Genomic DNA, 19392 nt, shown 5'->3' with positions numbered 1-19392 from the left:
AGCCGTGTGGAGGTGAAATGGTGCGATGAATCGGCCTGATGGTTGAAACGGCTTCCGAAACAGAAAGCAGAAGAGCAGAGGGAGCAGTGAATGTGGGCTAAGCCCCGAGGAAAGAGGCTGCAGTGAGTCAATGCTCACTGAGCCCTGCTGTATCACTTACTGCACATATACGTAACTGGGGCATGATTAACATGCAAGCTATTACACAGCTATAGGCCCCAGACTGCAGCTCTGAGATGCAATGAAAAGATGCAGACATATGTCAAATGGTCAACTCACCCGATTAACATCCTCTTTAATCCCTCTATAATGACAGAAACTGATATTAAATATGGAATTAACCCACAGTATCTCTGTCCCTCTCTAGTTGGGGAAAAAGACTTAGAAACAAAGGAATACCGCTACGTTCAGTGTATGTAGTAATCTGATTATTCCCAACTCCTTTTCTTTTCCAGTGTGAGGGATTAGTTGCTAAATGACAAACAATATAAAAACAGTAGGACGTTTCCATATATATATTTAAATATTAAGCAGTCTGTTTACAGTTTTGTGTTGCTGATCTGATTGGTTGTAGATCTATGCAGTAGCGGAAATGAAATGAACAGCGGTACCAAGCTAGTAGTTGATGCCAATTTGTCTTAGAATAACATTTACTCGCACAGTTACGTTGATATTTACACTCTTTATTGAGGTGCTGTGCTCTCCCCTTATTCTGTACTGCCTTGAGATGTGTGCCTGCCTTTTCCTATTGCCGTCACCTTCCCATGACATCATCTTCATTCAGCTCTCTATTGAACAGACAAATTCAAACATCTGTGTGGGTTCACCTGTGTTGAACTTTGACCTGTGAAATGTTGAGACTCCACTGTGCTTTACAGAGGGTGCTACTAAGCCAACATTCAGAGGGCGTTGATTGTTTACATCCTTATTTATGGTGAGTATGAGGAAAGCTGCAGGGTGAGGACAGGGAGTCACGTCAGTAAAATACTAAATAGAAACTGTATAGTAAAATAAAATGTATAGTTTTTCTACTTGTGGAATGCTGCTGTTAGCCTGCTAGCCTAGTTAGCTTCAGAAGCTTAGGACTGCAACCTCGTGCACGTTATTTCCACTCCTGTCTGTTTCTCCTCACAGCATCATTTCTCCATCAGTTCTGGTCTTACTGATGCTTTCAGCAGGCCGGCACACACACACACACACACACACACACACACACACACACTGCAACAACTCAAACCAAACACAGCTTTTCATTCCAAATGCAAACAACTTCACCAGCCAAAAGACATGTGAAAATCTATTGTGTCAGTAGTGTATTACCAGTGTGTGTTGTATCTCTGTATCTGAGGCAATGCTGAAAGATTGATTTGTTTTCCTCTCATTATAAAATGAATGATACCGTTTTGATGAAGCTAATTGGAATCTTAATAGATGAAATGAAATAGGTCTTTACAAATACTGGGCTGAGAAGTGAGGATTATGTATTTTTCATACAGTATAAATACATCTATGAAGTACATGAGAACGGGGCCTTGTAGAGGAAACAAAACCAGGCACTGAGAGCATGTCTGAGTTTGCTTTGGTGGTTGATTCGTTTGCTGGCTGTCATAGCTTTATATTTACCACATCACTGGACTGTGTGTTGACACGTTCACCGCATGTGTGTGTGTGTGTGTGTGTGTGTGTGTGTGTGTGTGTGTGTGTGTGACTCAGAGAGAGAGAGACAGCACTTCATGTTACCTGGTGAAGAAATCAGCGATGCCGAACCTCTTTGGCATCAGCTTGGGGTCCGAGCTGTCTGTTTGTTCGGTCAGGTCTGGCAGCTTGTCTGGAGCGCTCTGCCTGCGACCCGCTTCCAAAACACTGCGAAAGTCCTCCTCGTACCCCTCGTCTCCAAAGTAGAAGCCCCCATCCTCATCGGGGGACAACGGGGTGGCATCACAGCTGAGGGACAACGCGAGGTTGAGGTTAGTCCTCAAACTCTGCGGCCTGACGGGTAAACTGAGGTCACTGAAATCCTCCTCATCCTCCCTGATGTTGGGTTCAGAGAGCGGGCTGTCACCGTTCACGTTGGGGAAGGTTGACGGGTGTTTGGCACTTGATCCCAGGGTGGGGGAGTCCGTGGATGGGGCCGGGGCGGAGGGGTCGAGGAAGTGAGGGAGCTCTGCCGCAGCTGGCGCATCCTCTCCCGGGCACTGAGAGACCAATGTCCCGCCGCAGTCGCCCTGGCTCCTCAGACAAAATCCCGACCCGGCCCCGTTTTCCTGCCTTGCACCCAGGTCGAAATGAGTGTCGGGGTTGTTTTCGGGGGGACAGTCCGAGTCGGGCCAGTTGCATGTTGCTCTGGCGGTGTTCACGATGTGTAAACCCCCGTTGGCTACTTTCACTTCCTCACAGTCCACGTCGCACAAAGCGAGTCTCTGGCTCAGCAAAGGGCTGGAAAACACCCCCGTCTGTTTACAGTAAGAGATATCCGCTCCGGGACCGCCGTACCCCGGGCTGTCAACATCCCCGTTGGGCATGTTTACATCAGGACACTGGGGGGCCGCCGCGGTGCAAGTGCAGTTCCGCTGGTGCTTCCCCGTACATGGCAGCCGATCAAGGGGGAGAGAAGTCCCGCTACAGCCAGTGACTGTGCCACCGTCAGTCGCCGCTTCTCCCGGGGTAAAGTCGTCAGAATCCGGGGTTTCCCCTTCGCTCTCCCCCGCAGGGTGCTGCCTCATCTGTCGGCCTGTCTCCGCCGAAACCCGACCTACGAGCACAGCTGGACAGGAAGCGGCTGTGGTCCCTGCGAGGCCGAGCCCTCCTCCTTCTCCTTCCCCTTCTCCTCCTCCGCCACCTCCTCCTTCCAGACCGACCATTGTCGGCTCCTCTCGACCGAATGACTCAGTAAATCCGTTCAGGCCGCTGTGGTCGCAGCTGCCAGTCACCTGGCCGGGGAGGTACTTCTCAGCCGCGACCAGATCCAACATGATGTCCCTGTTGTGTGGGGGCGGCCTTGCTGAGGCGTCTCTGTTTACATTCCTCCCGTTACCGGTCACATAAATATGACCCTTCCCAGCTTCCTGACCCCCGCTGACACCGGCTAGCAGCGCTGTGCTGTGCTCTTTGAGTGCGGTGTAAGATTTGTTACCCGCTTTTCCCCCTCCTCCTCCTCCTCCTCCTCCTCCTCCTTCTTCTTCGTTCTCGTTCAAGTCGACGGCAAACGACCCTCCGTTCTCCTTCGTCGTCTCCATGACCACTCAGTCCGCCAAGCGAGCCTCTGCCCCGGGCGTAAAATCCTGCAAAGGGTCCTCCTGCCCCGTCGGCCGAGCTCCGCAGCAGCAACAGCAGCAGGTTTTGTTGTTCTTGGAGGAAGGGGCTACCATGTTAGCCAGGGATCCTTCAGCGCTACCTGACACTCACCGGATGTAACATGTTCACCCCTGTTGTCTAAAATAACACCGTATCCTCCGCCTCGGGAGGTGAACGTCGCTGCCGGGCAGAAGATTTATTAAATCCCTCAACGTCTAGCTGCCTGCAACAGCGGCATTCCGGCCACAGTCCAGCGCCATCTTGAAAATACCCCAACAATGACGTCATGTATCCCCCCCCAACTCACCCGCTGTGTTTTGATTCGCTGAGAGGTTTACAGCGGCGCTTACCGGCCACTCAGTGTAACTGCATCCGGGATCCCTAACCTCGTTGACCCCGTAAATAAAAAAAAACACACAGTGATGACAGAAGTATTCAGATTCTTTACTCAAGCAAAAGTTACAAACACTGAAATATAAAAATACTCCATTACAAGTAAAAGTTATACATTCAAAATGTTACTTATTTAAATGGCGCCTGCTATAACAGCCTATCTTCTATTAAAGCAGTGTTAATACTGATGCATTATGGGTAAGTAGCAGTCTATGGTGGTGGATGGTGTATAATGTTATCAATCACCCAGTTAATCGATCAAACTTTATTTGTATTTACCTTTAATACTTAATTAGTTAGTGCTATAGGTTTAGTGTTGCCGAAACCTAGCTAATAAAAACACAGTTAGTTTAATATATAACAATGCATCATATTTTGGGAGTTCATCTTATATGCTTTCAAGTACAAAATGTACTTTTAAAATGTGCTATAAATTTTTTTTATTTTTAAGTATAAAAACAATATAAAGTAGCATTAAATGGAAAAACTGTGCGGCAAGTACAGTACTACAGTACTGCACTTGAGTACTTTCCAACACCACCTTGTATTTCTTGATTTATAACAAATCAAACAAAATTCACCACCTCTGATTTCTATTTTTAATCGATTGTTTTTTATATATATATTTTGTGCAGAGACTTGATCACCTGCTGTGTTAAGCTATTGTCTTCTTTTTATAAAACATTTCAATAGTCTGCTTTAGAGAATGGCTGCATTGATAAAGTCGAATTATTACTACCTCTATATATATATATATATATATATATAACATTACTCAGTGTATAAGCAATGGTACACACAATAGAAAACGATGGCATATCAAATATCTTTGGCAACATTTGTGTTTTTAAATATCTGATATCTGTAATAACATTTTGTTGTCTTTTTAACACTCCACAGTTAAATTGTATGAACATCCAGTTTTACGTTTGTTTGAAGACTGAACTTCATCTGACAGATGGTTAAAATCTAAGCATTGAACATACAAACGCTGTTTTAGAAGCAATGAAATCTTGTTTTAATATTTCATCTCATACGTGCTGACATGCTTTAATCTTCTTTAAGCTGCAGTATCATCACCTTTTCCGCTTCGACACGGACGTGAAGGTTTCAGAGTGCTCAGTGTTGAACCTTAAGACCTGTGTATTAAATTATGGGTTGACTAAGATAAAATGACACTAGCAATTTAATGTTGGGAGACACAAAGTTAAACAGTATGTGCTGCGTCCATGAGTGTCATCATGGTGATCAAAATGAGACGTCTAATAACTGGAGTTTTCAACTGTTTACTTCCGTCAACATCTTAAGACCCATAGATGTCACTGTACTTACAGTATATCTACAATATACACATTGTAATAGTATGATTGTATACACAATACAAAATGATAGCATAGAAAACGTCTCTTCAAATCCTGAATTACATTTCAATAATATCCAATAATATGTTTTTTAACACTTCACATTTGAAATCTTCGGAGTTAAAGGCACAGACGGCAGAATGTTTGTCAAGTGTTTCCATGTTTCCATCTGTTGTCGCACGGAAAACCTTCAGACTTTACATTAAATAACTTTGGGGGGGGGGGGGGGGGGGGGGTTACGGCCGACGTAGTTCAAGCTCAGTCTCACAAAAAGGTAGTGATGGTTTGATACACACTCAAAAGAAAGAGTTTTACATTTGTGCTGCAGAGTGGAGGTTTGGTTTGGTTGATAGCTGTTTTTACACCTCATACATTAGTTTGTCAACTGAAGAAGAGCTGAGCGAACGTCATTGATCACCACAAACACTAACTGACACTAACTTTTGACTGATGATGCGTTCCTCGTACAGTTAGCAGCACCTCTTGCTTTATGTTACACACCGTGTGCAAAGCTTATTCCTCTTTTACATAAACATGTGTCGGAGTCTTTTTATTGATTAGAGATTTGTTGAGAGACACAAAAGCTTTCATCCGACTGCATTGATCGTCACAAGCAGGCACACAAAAACAGACATGAAACATAAATCATCCCACAGCTGAAATGCCAGAGTTGTACTGGTCCCACTGTCTCCTGGAAACTCCCGAAATGTCCACCTTTATTTCACAGTGGACAAAGAACTAGTTCCTGACTCCGGCTGCATGATTATGACTCAAGTGATATTTGCCTGTTACTCATTCATGTATTTCGTGATGTTTAGTGAAATAAATTATTATTCTAATGACTTAAGTGTGTCAATATTCGTGACCTATTTAAACAAGAGGAAATGCATATCGGTCAAACCCCACTAATATCTAGAGTGAGATTTATGGTCACGGAAGCTCATGAAATGTGCAGGATTGATCCGGAGAATAATTTATGTAGTTATTCATTGTGAAAATTAATTTCAGCCATGTGATTTGATCTCAGACAGCCATCTCATCAAGCTCATGGAAGTGTGAAGAAGTTGTGTCACAAGCGTGGTTTCAATGTGGATGATAAAAAACTGTAAACAACAATCTGTAAACGAGTGTACTCGAACTAACCTACATGCTGTATGATGGTGTCCTCATGGATCAGCAGGTTAAAGTGCATGGCATCGAGTTTCTGTGTCACAGACTCAAAAAACTCCCAGCTAGAAGGTTGTAATTCTAACCTCAACATGTTCTAGTTATCTTTTTCCAACGTCAGCTCCAGTTCCCTCACAACAGCCAATGCTACACACAATCATATGCTCTTAGCAGCTGTAAGCCTATATTGAATGGTTAACGCTTCCAGCACTGCATGCTCACACTTTAGCATGTGTACAGGACAGAGCTATCTGCCGGAGACACAAGAGAAGGATTTCATGGTTAAACATCGAGTGTGGTCCTAAAAATCTAAGGTAGCTGTTTAAACTAAGCATATGTGGTGTGTCTCCTGCTGCACTGTCATGTCATATAACTCCATTTTGGAACGGGAAAGCTTCACATCCATCACACTTTCGCTTGCAGCAACTTTGATTTTCCAACTTCCCAGCGTCTCTGGAATGTAAGTCACACATCTGTCCTGTCATATCTTTGCTGTCTACCTCCTAATAAGGCACAAACGCCATGACGATATTCAGGAAATGAATTAAAGGCCACCACAAAGACATACAAGAGGAACCGTCAAGTCAGTCGATGGCGTCCTCTTCCTGAAGGCAGAGCGTTGGTCAGCATCTACGTCCCTGCCCCACTGGAGAAGTCACAGACACAAAAGTGAACATTGTGATCAGTCCTTCAAGTTCATTAAAGGGACAATTCACCGTTGCAGTTCCATAAGGAATGAGGTGTGGACAATCTGTCTCCGTGATGAAGACGAGGCCGCTGGCTTCATTCGTGGTTTGATTTCCATTTGTCATCTTCATACAAAAGAGCCTGAGAACGAAAGGAAAAGAAAGACAATATTAATGACAGGAACGACTAAGTGATGCAGAATGCAAATCATGACTGACGATGAAGCAGCTCTGTCTCTGCGATTTAGAGTGATAGAAGTTTTGAGTTTCTCATCTGTCACCAACTGTAGGACGACAGTCAGACGATGAAGTGCTTTGATCAAACAGCAACAGTGCAAGTAAAGTCATCTATTAACCCTTCGATCCATGACACTGTTGAAGAAGTTGTGAGGCAGCTTTTAGTTTAAGATTTAGTTTAGCCTCCTGCTCAGCCGTGCTTCCAGGTGGTTGTTGTAAAGCAACTTAAACAAATTACACACAGAATGATGTTATTACTCTATTAATCACATACATTACATATAGATAAACATATTAAGAGCATTGTTGTAGTTTTTGGTTTGCATCTACTTTCTTGAATGTCTCATATGTTTTGTGGCTGGGCTGCTGTACTGTAACACCACTGTCTTCCAATCTGTCTGCTGTTTACTGAAGTCTGTACTTTCAGGCGTCCTAGTGACCTAAAAATCATCATTCTCACCTGGACAAGAGAACATTGTTAAGTTGAAGGAGCTTAAATAACTCCCTCCCAGGTTTCACTAGTGTCGTGTTCAGCGGACCTGACAGTACCGCTCGTGTTAAAGATATGTTTCTCTCTATCAGCACAGTGTGGCGTCACCTTGCTCTCCAGCACTCGGCTGTGGGTCGGGCCGCCGAGCTCCTCCAGAGTTTCTGCTGTAGGTCCGTTGAGCGTTTCGGGCAGCAGGAGGCCCAGGCAGCCTGCAGACAGGCCGCTCAGACAGAACACAGTGAAAGGCATGGAGGTGTGGAGAGCCCGCTGCAACACACAGTTAGATTAAACAACTTCCTATAGAATAAAATGAACTTTGTTGTCCAGCCGAGGCAGGAAAACCTAACCCTAACGCTAAATACCACATACAGTTCAAAAATAATATAACAGATACTATTAATTAAGAGAATCTGAGAGACTCACAGATAAAATATAAATACAAAGACTGAAATCTTTGGGGGACCACTGAGTGTGCAGCCCACACTAATCTGACACTGAAAGGACAGAAAGTGAATATGTTTTTCCATCTTTGACATAATTCATAAAGGGGTTGTTGTTCCCTCGTTAGATTTGCTGCACTTCAGTGTTTCTGATTAGTCTGAATGTATGTTGTATCGGCACAAATCTGTTGGCAGTGTTATCAGATGCTGTGTTGCTACGTCTTGTAGAAGTCACCTGAACCACCACTAGGTGTCCCTCCATCTTAAGGTTCCAGCTACACCTACTGCTTCTGTGGGTTAACTGAGGTCACAGAGTTCAGGTTATCTCTGTTATGATCGTAACATCTTCCACCACAATATGTGTCGTATGACAAAGTCATTCTTAAAGGCAGACGCGGGGTTACTGATTAAACCCACTATTTCACAGCAGGCGTGTTTTAACTCATTAGACCTTTGATTTAATAAGTCGATGAAGTAGGCCGGTCCATGATACACAATAACTTACTCAATAAAATGTATTTTTAGACCAATTTCCTCTCTACTTTTATGCAGGATGATAAAATGCATTGATTAATGATGAATATAAAAAGGCACAGGTGGAAACAATTAATATTTACATGTGTTGAAAAGGTGTAAAACATGAACCAATGCATGAATAAAGCTGGATTAATTATTGAACTTGAAGGTTCATTAAAAAAAAAAAGAAAAAAACATTCTTTGTTGTTTCTGAAACCATCTCCATGACAACTAAAATACTCAAAGTAAACACCAAGTCAGTGGACCTTGATTAGTCATGATGAGCTGGTTTCAACGTGGATCATCATGTATTTCCTCTTAAAGTGAATTCTGCCTTTTGTGTTTCAGTGTCCTGGGCATGTAAAGATTGGTCCAAGTCTTGTAAGCAGTTCTTCTACTTTCAGTTATCCTTATCCAGAACACTATGGTGTCTTACTGTACCGTTTAGTCATTTGTTTAGTCAAGGACTGCAGTGAAAATAGAACAGAATTGTTGATTAATGCGCGTCCTTCATGAAATGAAAGTCAACAGAAACCTTTGTGTTAGCTCAGTATCCCCTCAGCTAAAACTAATTTTAAACAAAACGTTTAAAGCTCACATACATGTTTGCTCTTTGTTGGAACAAAAACAGGAGTTCTATCCATTCATTCTGGCTCCTAATACAGGTCAATGAACAGGTGTACCGTTGTTAAGATGCAAACATACACACACTTACCATGGAAGGAACAAATGGTGCAAGGATTCCTCCGACTCTGCACGACATGGAACAAACTCCCAACCCAGCGTTCCTGAAAAACACAAGAAAAAACTAAAAAAATCTCACTCCATTGAACATTTAGAAGAAGCGCTGAAAGCACACTTGGTCAACATCAGTCAGTGTGATGTGTGTGAATAATTCAACCTGCAGACTGTTGGGTAGAGTTCAGAGGTGTAGACGTAGGCGATGTTGAACGCTGCACTGACCATCAGTTTTCCCAGAAGTGCCAACGACGTAACGCTCAGCAACGTCCCTGCAAACACAAATAAAACCAACACATTTAACTTTGTCATTATATTTCATTCAGGACAACTTGTTGCTTCATCAGTATCCAGACATTTTGGACCATTTTCTGAAGAATTAGAACGACAGGTTTCCGTAAGGCTCTGACAGTCCATCAGAGGCCACCATCTTTACAAATCTCTGCTGCTCGGACGCTGCAGCAAAAGCCAGCTAAACCCCCAATACAATCATCCCAAGCATCCCATCGCGATATCAGAAAACAACTGAACACTAGGTTCTATGGGACGCTGATAATGTAGAAGTTTAATCAAATGTAATCTTAATCTAATGGTCGGACAGGTTAAAAATAAACAACCAAGACTTGGATGGTTCAAGAGGATCGTCAGTGTCCCGTCAAAGCCTTTAAAATGTCGTCTTTGTGAATGTAATTCTGTCCCCTAAAGACAGACTACAGGTTTGCTGCCACCAGGCTTTCATTCTACTTCCTAACTTTACGTAATTTCTGGTTTGAATCACTGCAAATTTAACTCTTCAGGTCCTGTTGGGTTTGTGTAGTTTCCACCCACATTTAAGCCCACTACAGTTGTGCCCTCTATATAAATGGGTGTCACTGTCTCACCTGTGTTCTCAGGGATGAACATGGTGCAGAGGCAGGCAGAGCCGGCCAGACACAAGAAACTGGCCATGCTTTTCCTCCTCCCAGCCCTGTACGACAACACACACACACACACACACACACACACACACACACACACACACACACACACACACACACACAGACACAAGTCTAACTGTGTAATATCTACATAGGTGTATAAAAAAAGCAGGAAGCAGACTGTACAGTTTCATTAGCTAATGCACAGGTTCTGATATTACAAAGCTTCATGTTAAAACATGAACCCTGTGCTGGATTTAAGCAAAGAAACCTGCGACTGCACGCACACAAAATAAGACCTCAAATAACTAGATGTAAGTGGTTTTAATACTTTCAACAACTTCTCCAGACAGGTGTGAGCAGGTATAAAGGTGTTACACAGGGTCACTGACCTTGACAGTGTGTTTTAGTATATGTGTGTGTGTGTCTCACCAGTGTTTGTTGATGAAGTAAATGCAGAGCGGGTAGGCGGGCAGCTCCACCAGGCCGTACATGGCTACGTTCACATAACGGCTACCAGACGTCTCACTGGCCCCCAGAGTCAGACCGTAGTACACCAGACTGCACGCATACCTGCAACACACACACACACACACACACACACACACACACACACACACACACACACACACACACACACACACACACACACACACACACACACACACACACACAGCAGGTAAGTGGCTACACAGATCAATTAGATTAAAGTAGAATCTGCAGGATTTAGGTTTTTGGTATTAACTGATCTGCAGCCTTCTCAGCAGCTGTTTTTCTGCAGGGGAGCTTGTTTACTGTAAACTGTGTTCAACAGTGTCCTCTGGCAGCAGAAAACACTGCAACTGTTCGATGTGCGGGAATATGGAGAGTACAGTCAGACTAAACTGACCTACTCCTCTACAACAAATAAAGAGGACGAAATAACTGAGGACGTAATGCCAACAGAAACCCAAACTGTAAATAGATCAAAGTTGAGGTCCAAAGTTTGTTTTTGATCTTTAGCAGTCGTGACAAAGTAAGTGTAAAAAGTAGACAGAGGGTGGTGTCAGAGACAAGGTTTGTAGTAGTGAACCTGTAGGTGTGGCGATGGTGGAAGAACGAGTTCTTTGATAATATTCTTGGTTAGCTGACAGCGATCTTTAACATATCTGATCCCTAGAGGTTCGTTTAGCATTTATCAAAATCTATCTATAAACATTCTGCTAATTCCTACAGTCAATTTCAACAGTTCGGAAGATGGAATATGCAGCATTGGGATTCAATTCATGACAAAACTTAAAACTGCAGCAGTAAAAATTATTTGTAGATACAAAACCAACCCAGTCATAGCATTTGTACAAATATATTCTCCACTTCAGTCCAACAATATGTTAAGACACTTGGGAAATATTACGATAGCTGTGGAGACATTATGCTCGATTAAAGAAAACTACAAAAGCGAAATTTCCTAAAGATGATTTTTATGCGAGAGAAATACATCAGAATTCACTTAAAGTAGTAGAGAAATCTTGAGTAACTTCAGCAGAGACAGCAGCAGTGGTGGGCCAACAGCTGCAAAGGTAGTTTTAGCCCAGCTGCACAAACATAGCTTTCGTGCTTTGTTCTTCTTCTGTGGTGGTATACTCACCAGACATACATGAGCACCATGGTCCTCAGACGGAGGACTGGATGGATCACCAGCTGCAGGACACCTGCGCCCCTGTTGTCACCGTTACCGGCTTTAGCAGCACCGACTCGTTGCAGCGTCAGGTTGTTGGCAGCGTTGCCGTTCCTCAGCGCCATGTAGCGCAGGACCTATACAAGAAGGGATGACCATGTTAACGCACTGTTAAGTTGTTAATCGACACAGGCTGCTTAAACTCAATTCTGTCAACACTAATGACAGGCGTTCAGACATTGCATGATCCTGTAAACTGGTGTGAATGCTGTCAGATTAACACCGTGGTTGTCTCAGTCAAGGAAAAGGTGTCAGGAACTTTATACTGGAACATTCCTTTAACAGCAGGTTTTCCTACTGATACACTAAACTCGCTAAACATGCTGCATTTGTGGGATTGAATGACACTAAACCTTCCCAGATAAAACATTGCATTAATATATTCACCTCTTCCGCTCGCTGCGTCTGACCCTGAGAATACAGCCAACGAGGAGACTCTGGAAGAGTGCTGGAGAGAGAGAGGAGAGATTACCTTATCGGTTACATTAAGAGAGTGTTGCATTATGGGTTGTTTGTAGCCTAAGCCTCATCCAGCAACAGATGAGACAACAGATAAAGTGTTTCTTATCTTTAAAAAAAACCCAAAACACATTAGATAGGTGGATGTAGTCTTATATTCAAATACTTATTAATACTCATAACATTACCACAATACTAACAACTAGATAACTCTCAAGAGATTCTACTTCTACTGAACGCAAAACTGCAATGGACCAAAGTCTTGAAAGTTTTAGCTCCTTAACTACAAAACATACATTCTTTAGAGTTTTGATGACCACTTTCAATACTTTCTTTACAGGTTTAGATTTTTTTTATGTATTTTTTCCTTAATCAATTAATTAGCAGACTTCTGTTGTGTACTCCACCACAGTAAACATCAAGTCTGCATTCATTTTTGTCCGTGTTACAGTACATCATTATTTTTAGTAATGCAGTATTATTTGCTACAACCTCCACATTTGAACCACATTAGCTTGGTGAAACAGTTATTTGTGATATAAAGCATTGTTTGATAGATGTGTAGAAAATCGGCTAAAAGATGCCAAACCCCTGGTTTGTTACAGTTCTGATTTTGTTGTATTTTATTTATAATCTTTAAATTCCCGCATTGCCTTGAAACAGGTGCTGATCACATATTTAATCCACTCCCTCTGTTCTGCGTGTTTAACCAAACACCACCCGTACATTTGGTCTGCTCCAGTTTTATCTGGATGCAGGCGGTGACTCGTGTCTGTGAGGTTTGTACTCACACAGACAGCAGGAAGAACAGCACGCCGGACGAGTTGGCCGCTGTGGCCAGGTTCCTCCACGGCTGGATACAGTAGCCCAGAGCTCCGAACAGGGCGATGCCGACCGCAAAAGACATACTGGTCAACGTCCCTGAAGACAAGAGAAATAAACACTCAGGTCAGAGTAACCACTGACCTGTTCCCAATCTTTTCTCCAATCACTCTACCTTATTATGGTATGGCGCTATTTAAATATTACATCTCCAAGCTCTATATTCAATTTAAAATCCTCCCATTTCAGAAGCTATAACCTGAAAACATTCAGTACTTGTCAAATATCAAAAACAATCGATCAACTCATAATTTCAGTACTAACTTGCCAGCAGGTAAAAACCAAGTCATCACACAAACTGATGCATGATACGATTGGTGTTTTCGTACCGGTCATGGCCCAGTAGGACTTGCCCACGTACTCCTGAGTGAGGACGAAGCAGACGAGGCCGATGCCGCCATTCATCAGCCCAACCAGGAGACGAGACACGGCGAAGACTTCGTAGCTGGGTGCGAAGGCGGTCACATAACCGAAGATCACCTCAAAGAACAGACCTGGATTCAAGAAAAAGAACCAGATGAGGAGAATGAGGACCATGCTGTCACAGTAGGCAAATATCTAAAAAGAGAACATATTAGTGAAAATTCCTATTTAAAGCCATCAATTAAAATCCATTAAATATAAAATAGAAATAAATAACTTCTTCTTTTAAATGTTCTAAATTTCTAAATCAGGCACACAACTGTCTAATCATGGTGTGTGGTTTTCCTCACCTGTCAAGTAGACAGGCCGCCTGCCGATCCTGTCGGAGAGCGGCCCAAAGACGATGTTCCCGACCAGAAGCCCGGCAAAGAACAGCGATCCAGCGAGACTGACCTTATAGGCCTGCTGCTTGATGAGAAACCACTGGGGAACACAGAGACAGGCGGAGACCACTTACTGTCTTTCTAAGCTTTATTTATGGACTTAAGCTTCACTGATGCAAACAGGCACACGTGCTGAATTCAGGGGCCTTCGCTGACTGAAGGTGAAAATGCACCTGAAGTCTGGCTCCCTCACCTCAGTCACTATGGAGTCGATGTCCTCTGTGAAGGTGACGTGTTGCAGGAGCTCCTGCTGGCTGAATGGGACACCGTCCTGCTGCTCGATCCGGTACGATGGTGTAGACCCAATGAGAACGATCAGCATGGACTGACAGGCCATGTACACCTGAAACACACACATCAGGATTTGACCATGTACTATTTTTCAGCTGAAGATCTGATGAAGGTGTTCTGTATCCTCATATTAAAACATTTTTCTAACCCCAAATTAAAGTTTTAAAAAATGCAAATCTGTATTCTTTTCACAGTGAAAACAATTTACACCAATTTAAAACAAAAACCAGCAATGAAGCAGTTTCAGGAGAATTAGCAGCTCCTTGATGCAGGCTGAGACAGACTTCACTGCATCATTAACTGGTTCTGTTATTACAAGGCTAATACCACACTTACATATTGTTCATAGATCCTAAATCTGCCAGAGTTTTGTTTTGTTGACTGATTAGTAAGACCTGTATCCAGCCATGACACTGGACCGCAGGGTAAGAGTCGGGAGCTGGCGTAACAGGTTTTAAAGATGAATTATAATAATTTAATACAGTCTGTGAAACATGTTAAACATGCCATGAAGCACAAAACAAATATGGAGGCTAGAAAGCCTTAAAGGAGATGCTTTACTATTTCTATATGACAAGTTCATCAGTGCGCTCTCGCTACAGATCATTGACATTAATGGTGGAGAAGAAAGAAGGCAAACAAAGTTAGTAGCATAAATATCAAAACCTCATCATGTAAATAATAGCAGCATGGAAGCTGAATTAGCTTAGTGAGGTTTAACGATCACAAGCTAGCGAGGGTTAGCTTAACCATTAGGGGCGCTTTGACAAACATTTAAAAATGCGGAAGTTTGTGATTAAATTCGATATTGGTGACAATCAAGATCACGTGGGAAATTGCTTAACATAATTTAGCCATAGGTGGGCTGTTGTGATAAAATCGGCAAACGTTTGAGGTGCCTATGAGCTATTTCCTTCCAATAAATGTCACGTTTCGCAGTGCCTGTCAATGCAGGTAACCGGAGCGGGGAGGGTTATTTTATCCAGTGAACAGTGGTGGAATAAAAGGTTGGATACGATTCTTTATGATTAAACAAGCTTTGTACGGTCTGCCGAATTAAAGGGTAGCTCATATACATAAGGAAGAGGTACCGAGTTATGGGCTGCCCTGTAAGCTTAGCGATAAACAAGGAAACACTATTCTCTCCATTTTTTGAAGGAAGTCTGGTTTAAAGTTCTCTACCCCGAAGAGCGAACTTGTTGCGCTCGTATTTAGCGAAATTGTAAGCAAGTGGTGACACCTCAAACCTTAACATGTTTGAGCACTAAATGTTGTTTGGGTCTAAACTCAAACGAGCCCTCCTGCAGACTGAAAGCCACGTAGCGCTAACTTACCGCTGTTCCGTGGCTAATGATGGAAACGTTATTGCAGGGACGCTTTCGGGGTTCTTGGTTCTCGTGTATAAAACACATATTTTCAAACACACTGACCTGTGTCAGAACAAGGACGGCCACCGCCCGCTTCTGGTAGGGTCCAAACTCGCCGACAACTTGAAAAGCTTCTTCTAAATCCATCCCAGGTTGGGCGGCGACGCGGCTCTCTGGTTAGCATCACCAACTCACAGCTAACGTGTGAGTGTGACCCGCGCTCACTTCCGGCTTCGCTTGACGTCCATTTCAGTGAGAAATAACAACAAGCCCACAGTCTGTGTAGCGGCGGGACACATTTATTTATAATAAAAAACAAATTATGCGCCAATCAAAACTTAAAGTTTTGACAAGTTAAAAAATGCTGACTAAAATAAATTAAGAATAGTGGCATCAACACAAGAAACTGACTAAATTCAAGAGATTTTGCTTTTTAACAGCACAAGTTAAATACACAGTCACAGAAGCCAGAGCATACAAAATATGATAGCCCAATAACATTACCAGACGGATCCAGATGATGATTTATGAAAACAGGTGGTCCAAATGGTGACAAGCTTGACATTAGCATGAACATGCACTGTACAATTTTCCCCGGGGATCAATAAAGTATTTCTGATTCTGATTTAGAGTCACACAGGCACGATACGATATACATTCATTCAACCTGCCTCTTCTTCAGCCATCAGCTAAAGCACAATAAAAAACAACATTTGAGGGTCACAATAAAGTCTGAAACTCTTCAGGCGGTTATAAGTGCTTCATCGAGTTCATCGACACTCGTAGGCTGCTTCACACGGTTAATCAGACCGTAGTCTGCTCGGTTACACAGAAACGTACAAAGCATTGTTTCTTAAGAGCTGGGCGGTGATTTAATCTTTCACACTTTTAGTAGATTGTCTGGATCATGTGGGATTATCGTAATACAGTGAGTTTGAAAGCTGAAACGTGGACACTAAAGGGCAGTTAGAGTTATTTTGCACAGACCGCCTCGATAAGTAACAGCCTGTAATCATGCGGCTGTTTGGATCATGTTTTCATGCTGTTGTCCCTTCAACTCTATCGTTTTGGGAAGAAGGTGTGAAATTGATCTTTCTGCAAGTAACAGTCGATGACGCACACAGCGGAATACTAAAAACACAAACACACATAAAATGACTTGTTGTCGTCTTTATATTGATGGAGACATAGCAGTCTGAGGGCAATGGCACTGTGGTGGCAGATCTGAGCTCCTCAACGTCGTACAGCTCCTTCATACGTCGTCTGTCTTAATGTCTGGTGCCTTGAGTGTTTCAGTCTCAGGTGGCTGTCCATTCCCCCCCGCTGATCCAGCACTGATATTGCCGCCTTGGCGTTTAGAGATCGACTCGCTGATGTGGTCCTTCTTCCAAAACAACAACCCACCCACAATGAGGGCGAGGACGGGGAGGCCGACACCCAGCCCAATGCCAACTGCATGGTTGTTGGTTTCTTTGAAGAACGGGTTGGCTTTGGCACCACTTTCTTTCATGCTGACTGGGTTCTTTATCCGGCAGGAGTATGTTTTGATTTGTGCTGTCTCCGCCTTGATGATGTCTATGTCCTTCGCCGACAGCTCCCACTCTCCGTCTCCCCCCCTCCAGCTGTAGGTGACAGGTTCAGCCTCTGCAGTGTCTCCATCACAGGTCAGCTTGCAACGGTCCAAAGCAGGGGTGCATGTCAACGGCCGCAGCCACACGACAGGCTCGGGGACTGCTTTGATCGACTTCACACGATAACTGGGACTCTGGACCTGGTTGTTGATTTCCAGTGAATACATCCCGATGTCGGTGGAATTCATTTTTGTGATGGCCAAACTACCAGTGCTTAAGTCCAGGGTTGTTCGGCCTTCAAACTCCCCATAGTAAGTTAACTCAACCTGGTCTTTCACCCACTCAGCCAGCAGGTTGCCTTCGTGTTTCCACAGGATGCTGGAGATAGCTTTAGAGAAAGAAGGCCTCAAGGCCAGTTCCCCGCCAACCTCGAAGTATTCCTGTTTGACGTTACCTTCGGCTGGAGCCGAGTTCACCGCCAACAGCAGCGCTGTCAAGAGCCACAAGCCTGTCTGTTTGTCCATGTCCACAGCTCAGCACAGGACGGGACCGGGACCGACCGTCATATCACTTCAAACGACGGTTCTGCGTTCGCCTCACGGTGACTAAACGTCCGCACCCTTCCTGCTTCAGTCAGTCTCTGGTGCAACGGACAGAACGTTCACGGCGAAGGGCGAGGACCCGGATGGTTTTTAGGTGTCCTTCTCAATGCGCGATTCAATTCGCGCCTTGATTCATTTAAATTCTCGGAGCAAGATCAAGATTTCCCTACGCCACAGCTAGCCATTACATAGCTACCATTTATTTAGCGTGTTTGTGATAGCGATTGTAACGTGAATCGATTAATTACATGTTTCGTTCGAAGCGAACGAATAATAATTTTATTTTTATTCTTATTCTTATTTTAGCTTTTATATTCTACTTATTTGTATCAAAACAATTGCACCTTCAGACCACAGCAAATTCCTTGTAATGTATGTTACTTGGCAATAAACAGTTTCTGATTTCTGATTTCTGATTTCTGAAAAGGCATTCATGTTAGCCACCTGTTAGCTACCTGTTAGCTACCTGTTAGCTATCCAGGACAACTTCCCTCAGCAAGCCAGTCGTTTTAAAACATCTGGAAAGAATGCGGAAAGATCACTAATACAAATAGAAAAGCAACTAAACCAAAAGTACTCTGGTTAAGGTTGTACTGTTTGATTGGTAAATTATGGCATAACACCGGCAGGCGCGGGTGGGTCACGAGGAGAACGTATTTATTGGGGAAACATTATCTGTCATTACACCCAGTAAAAAATCGAAAGTGAAAGGTGGGTATTTTCCCTTTGTCTTTGTGGAAAGAACTACAAATATTTTTAACTGACGTAGTACAGGGTGTACACGTACTACACCCATGAAAACAATTCTGTGACTGAACAAAAATTCCCGAAGACGTAATATGAGACATGACAAAGAAGTGAAGAAACAGACACTTTTAAGTAAAGGTCATAAATTAGCCTAAACTATTAAGATTGCAACCATTATTTATATTATATATTATTAATCTGTTCAAATAAAAGTCATCAATCATTTTCACATTAATTTCTACCACACCTGTCTAGTTATCTTGTTTTTTTAAGGATAACCAAAAACCTTTCAATTGTGAATTATGGTCAATAAACACACTATTGTTGACCGTCATTTAAAATAAAATGTTCATTGTTTCCTTTTACGTAGTTATTTAAGGACCAACGTCAAAACAAACCCTTCCTTAAATTATCAGAGCAAAGAGTATCATTTTAAACATTTTAAAGTCCTCGTTTGAGACAAAGATTTGTGCTTTAATGGAACTTCTAACTTCTTTTTTACAAACATGACAAATATAAATGCTGCGGGTTCCTCTCCTTAACACCCACATTACACTTGGAAAACTTAAGACTTAATGTCAAATGAATTCATATTTAAAATGAAGTCAACTACCTTTGCATCTTTCAGAAATCACTAATCTCCATCTTGTCCTGTTTAAGGCAGACTGACATGTCACATACACTTGATGGACACCACCTACACAAAGCAGC

At 42.9% G+C, this 19392-nt stretch overlaps 2 protein-coding genes across 2 annotated transcripts; both read right to left on the bottom strand.

Annotated features, from left to right (window-relative positions):
- Nucleotides 1-6687: 6687 nt before the first annotated feature.
- On the bottom strand, nucleotides 6688-15908 carry slc22a15 (solute carrier family 22 member 15). Its single transcript, XM_070916420.1, has 13 exons — nucleotides 15825-15908; nucleotides 14297-14446; nucleotides 14011-14143; nucleotides 13627-13791; nucleotides 13207-13336; nucleotides 12344-12404; nucleotides 11867-12033; nucleotides 10672-10812; nucleotides 10204-10289; nucleotides 9486-9594; nucleotides 9300-9372; nucleotides 7737-7895; nucleotides 6688-7043 (listed from the first exon to the last, which is right to left on the bottom strand). Exons 1-13 carry the CDS (start codon nucleotides 15906-15908, stop codon nucleotides 6999-7001), a joined length of 1503 nt encoding a protein of 500 aa, XP_070772521.1. The 3' UTR covers nucleotides 6688-6998.
- Nucleotides 15909-16176: 268 nt separating this feature from the next.
- LOC139294110 (CD48 antigen-like) lies at nucleotides 16177-17959 on the bottom strand. Its single transcript, XM_070915901.1, has one exon. The coding sequence runs from the start codon at nucleotides 17854-17856 to the stop codon at nucleotides 17014-17016; it is 843 nt and encodes a 280-aa protein (XP_070772002.1). The 5' UTR covers nucleotides 17857-17959; the 3' UTR covers nucleotides 16177-17013.
- Between the last annotated feature and the right edge of the window lie 1433 nt (nucleotides 17960-19392).

The sequence above is a fragment of the Enoplosus armatus genome, chromosome 12, assembly GCF_043641665.1.
Source record: "Enoplosus armatus isolate fEnoArm2 chromosome 12, fEnoArm2.hap1, whole genome shotgun sequence".
Classification (NCBI taxonomy): domain Eukaryota; kingdom Metazoa; phylum Chordata; class Actinopteri; order Centrarchiformes; family Enoplosidae; genus Enoplosus; species Enoplosus armatus.
The sequence above is the reverse complement of the archived record's forward strand: the minus strand, read 5'-3'. Positions and strand labels throughout refer to the sequence as shown.

Coding starts and splice junctions, on each gene's coding strand:
- slc22a15 (XM_070916420.1), bottom strand. CDS start 15,908: ATGGATTTAGAAGAAGCTTTTCAAGTTGTCGGCGAGTTTGGACCCTAC. Junction 12,034..12,343: donor AGACGCAGCGAGCGGAAGAG/GTGAATATATTA, acceptor CTTCTTGTATAG/GTCCTGCGCTACATGGCGCT. Junction 9,595..10,203: donor GTTCATCCCTGAGAACACAG/GTGAGACAGTGA, acceptor TTGTGTTTGCAG/GGACGTTGCTGAGCGTTACG.
- LOC139294110 (XM_070915901.1), bottom strand. CDS start 17,856: ATGGACAAACAGACAGGCTTGTGGCTCTTGACAGCGCTGCTGTTGGCG.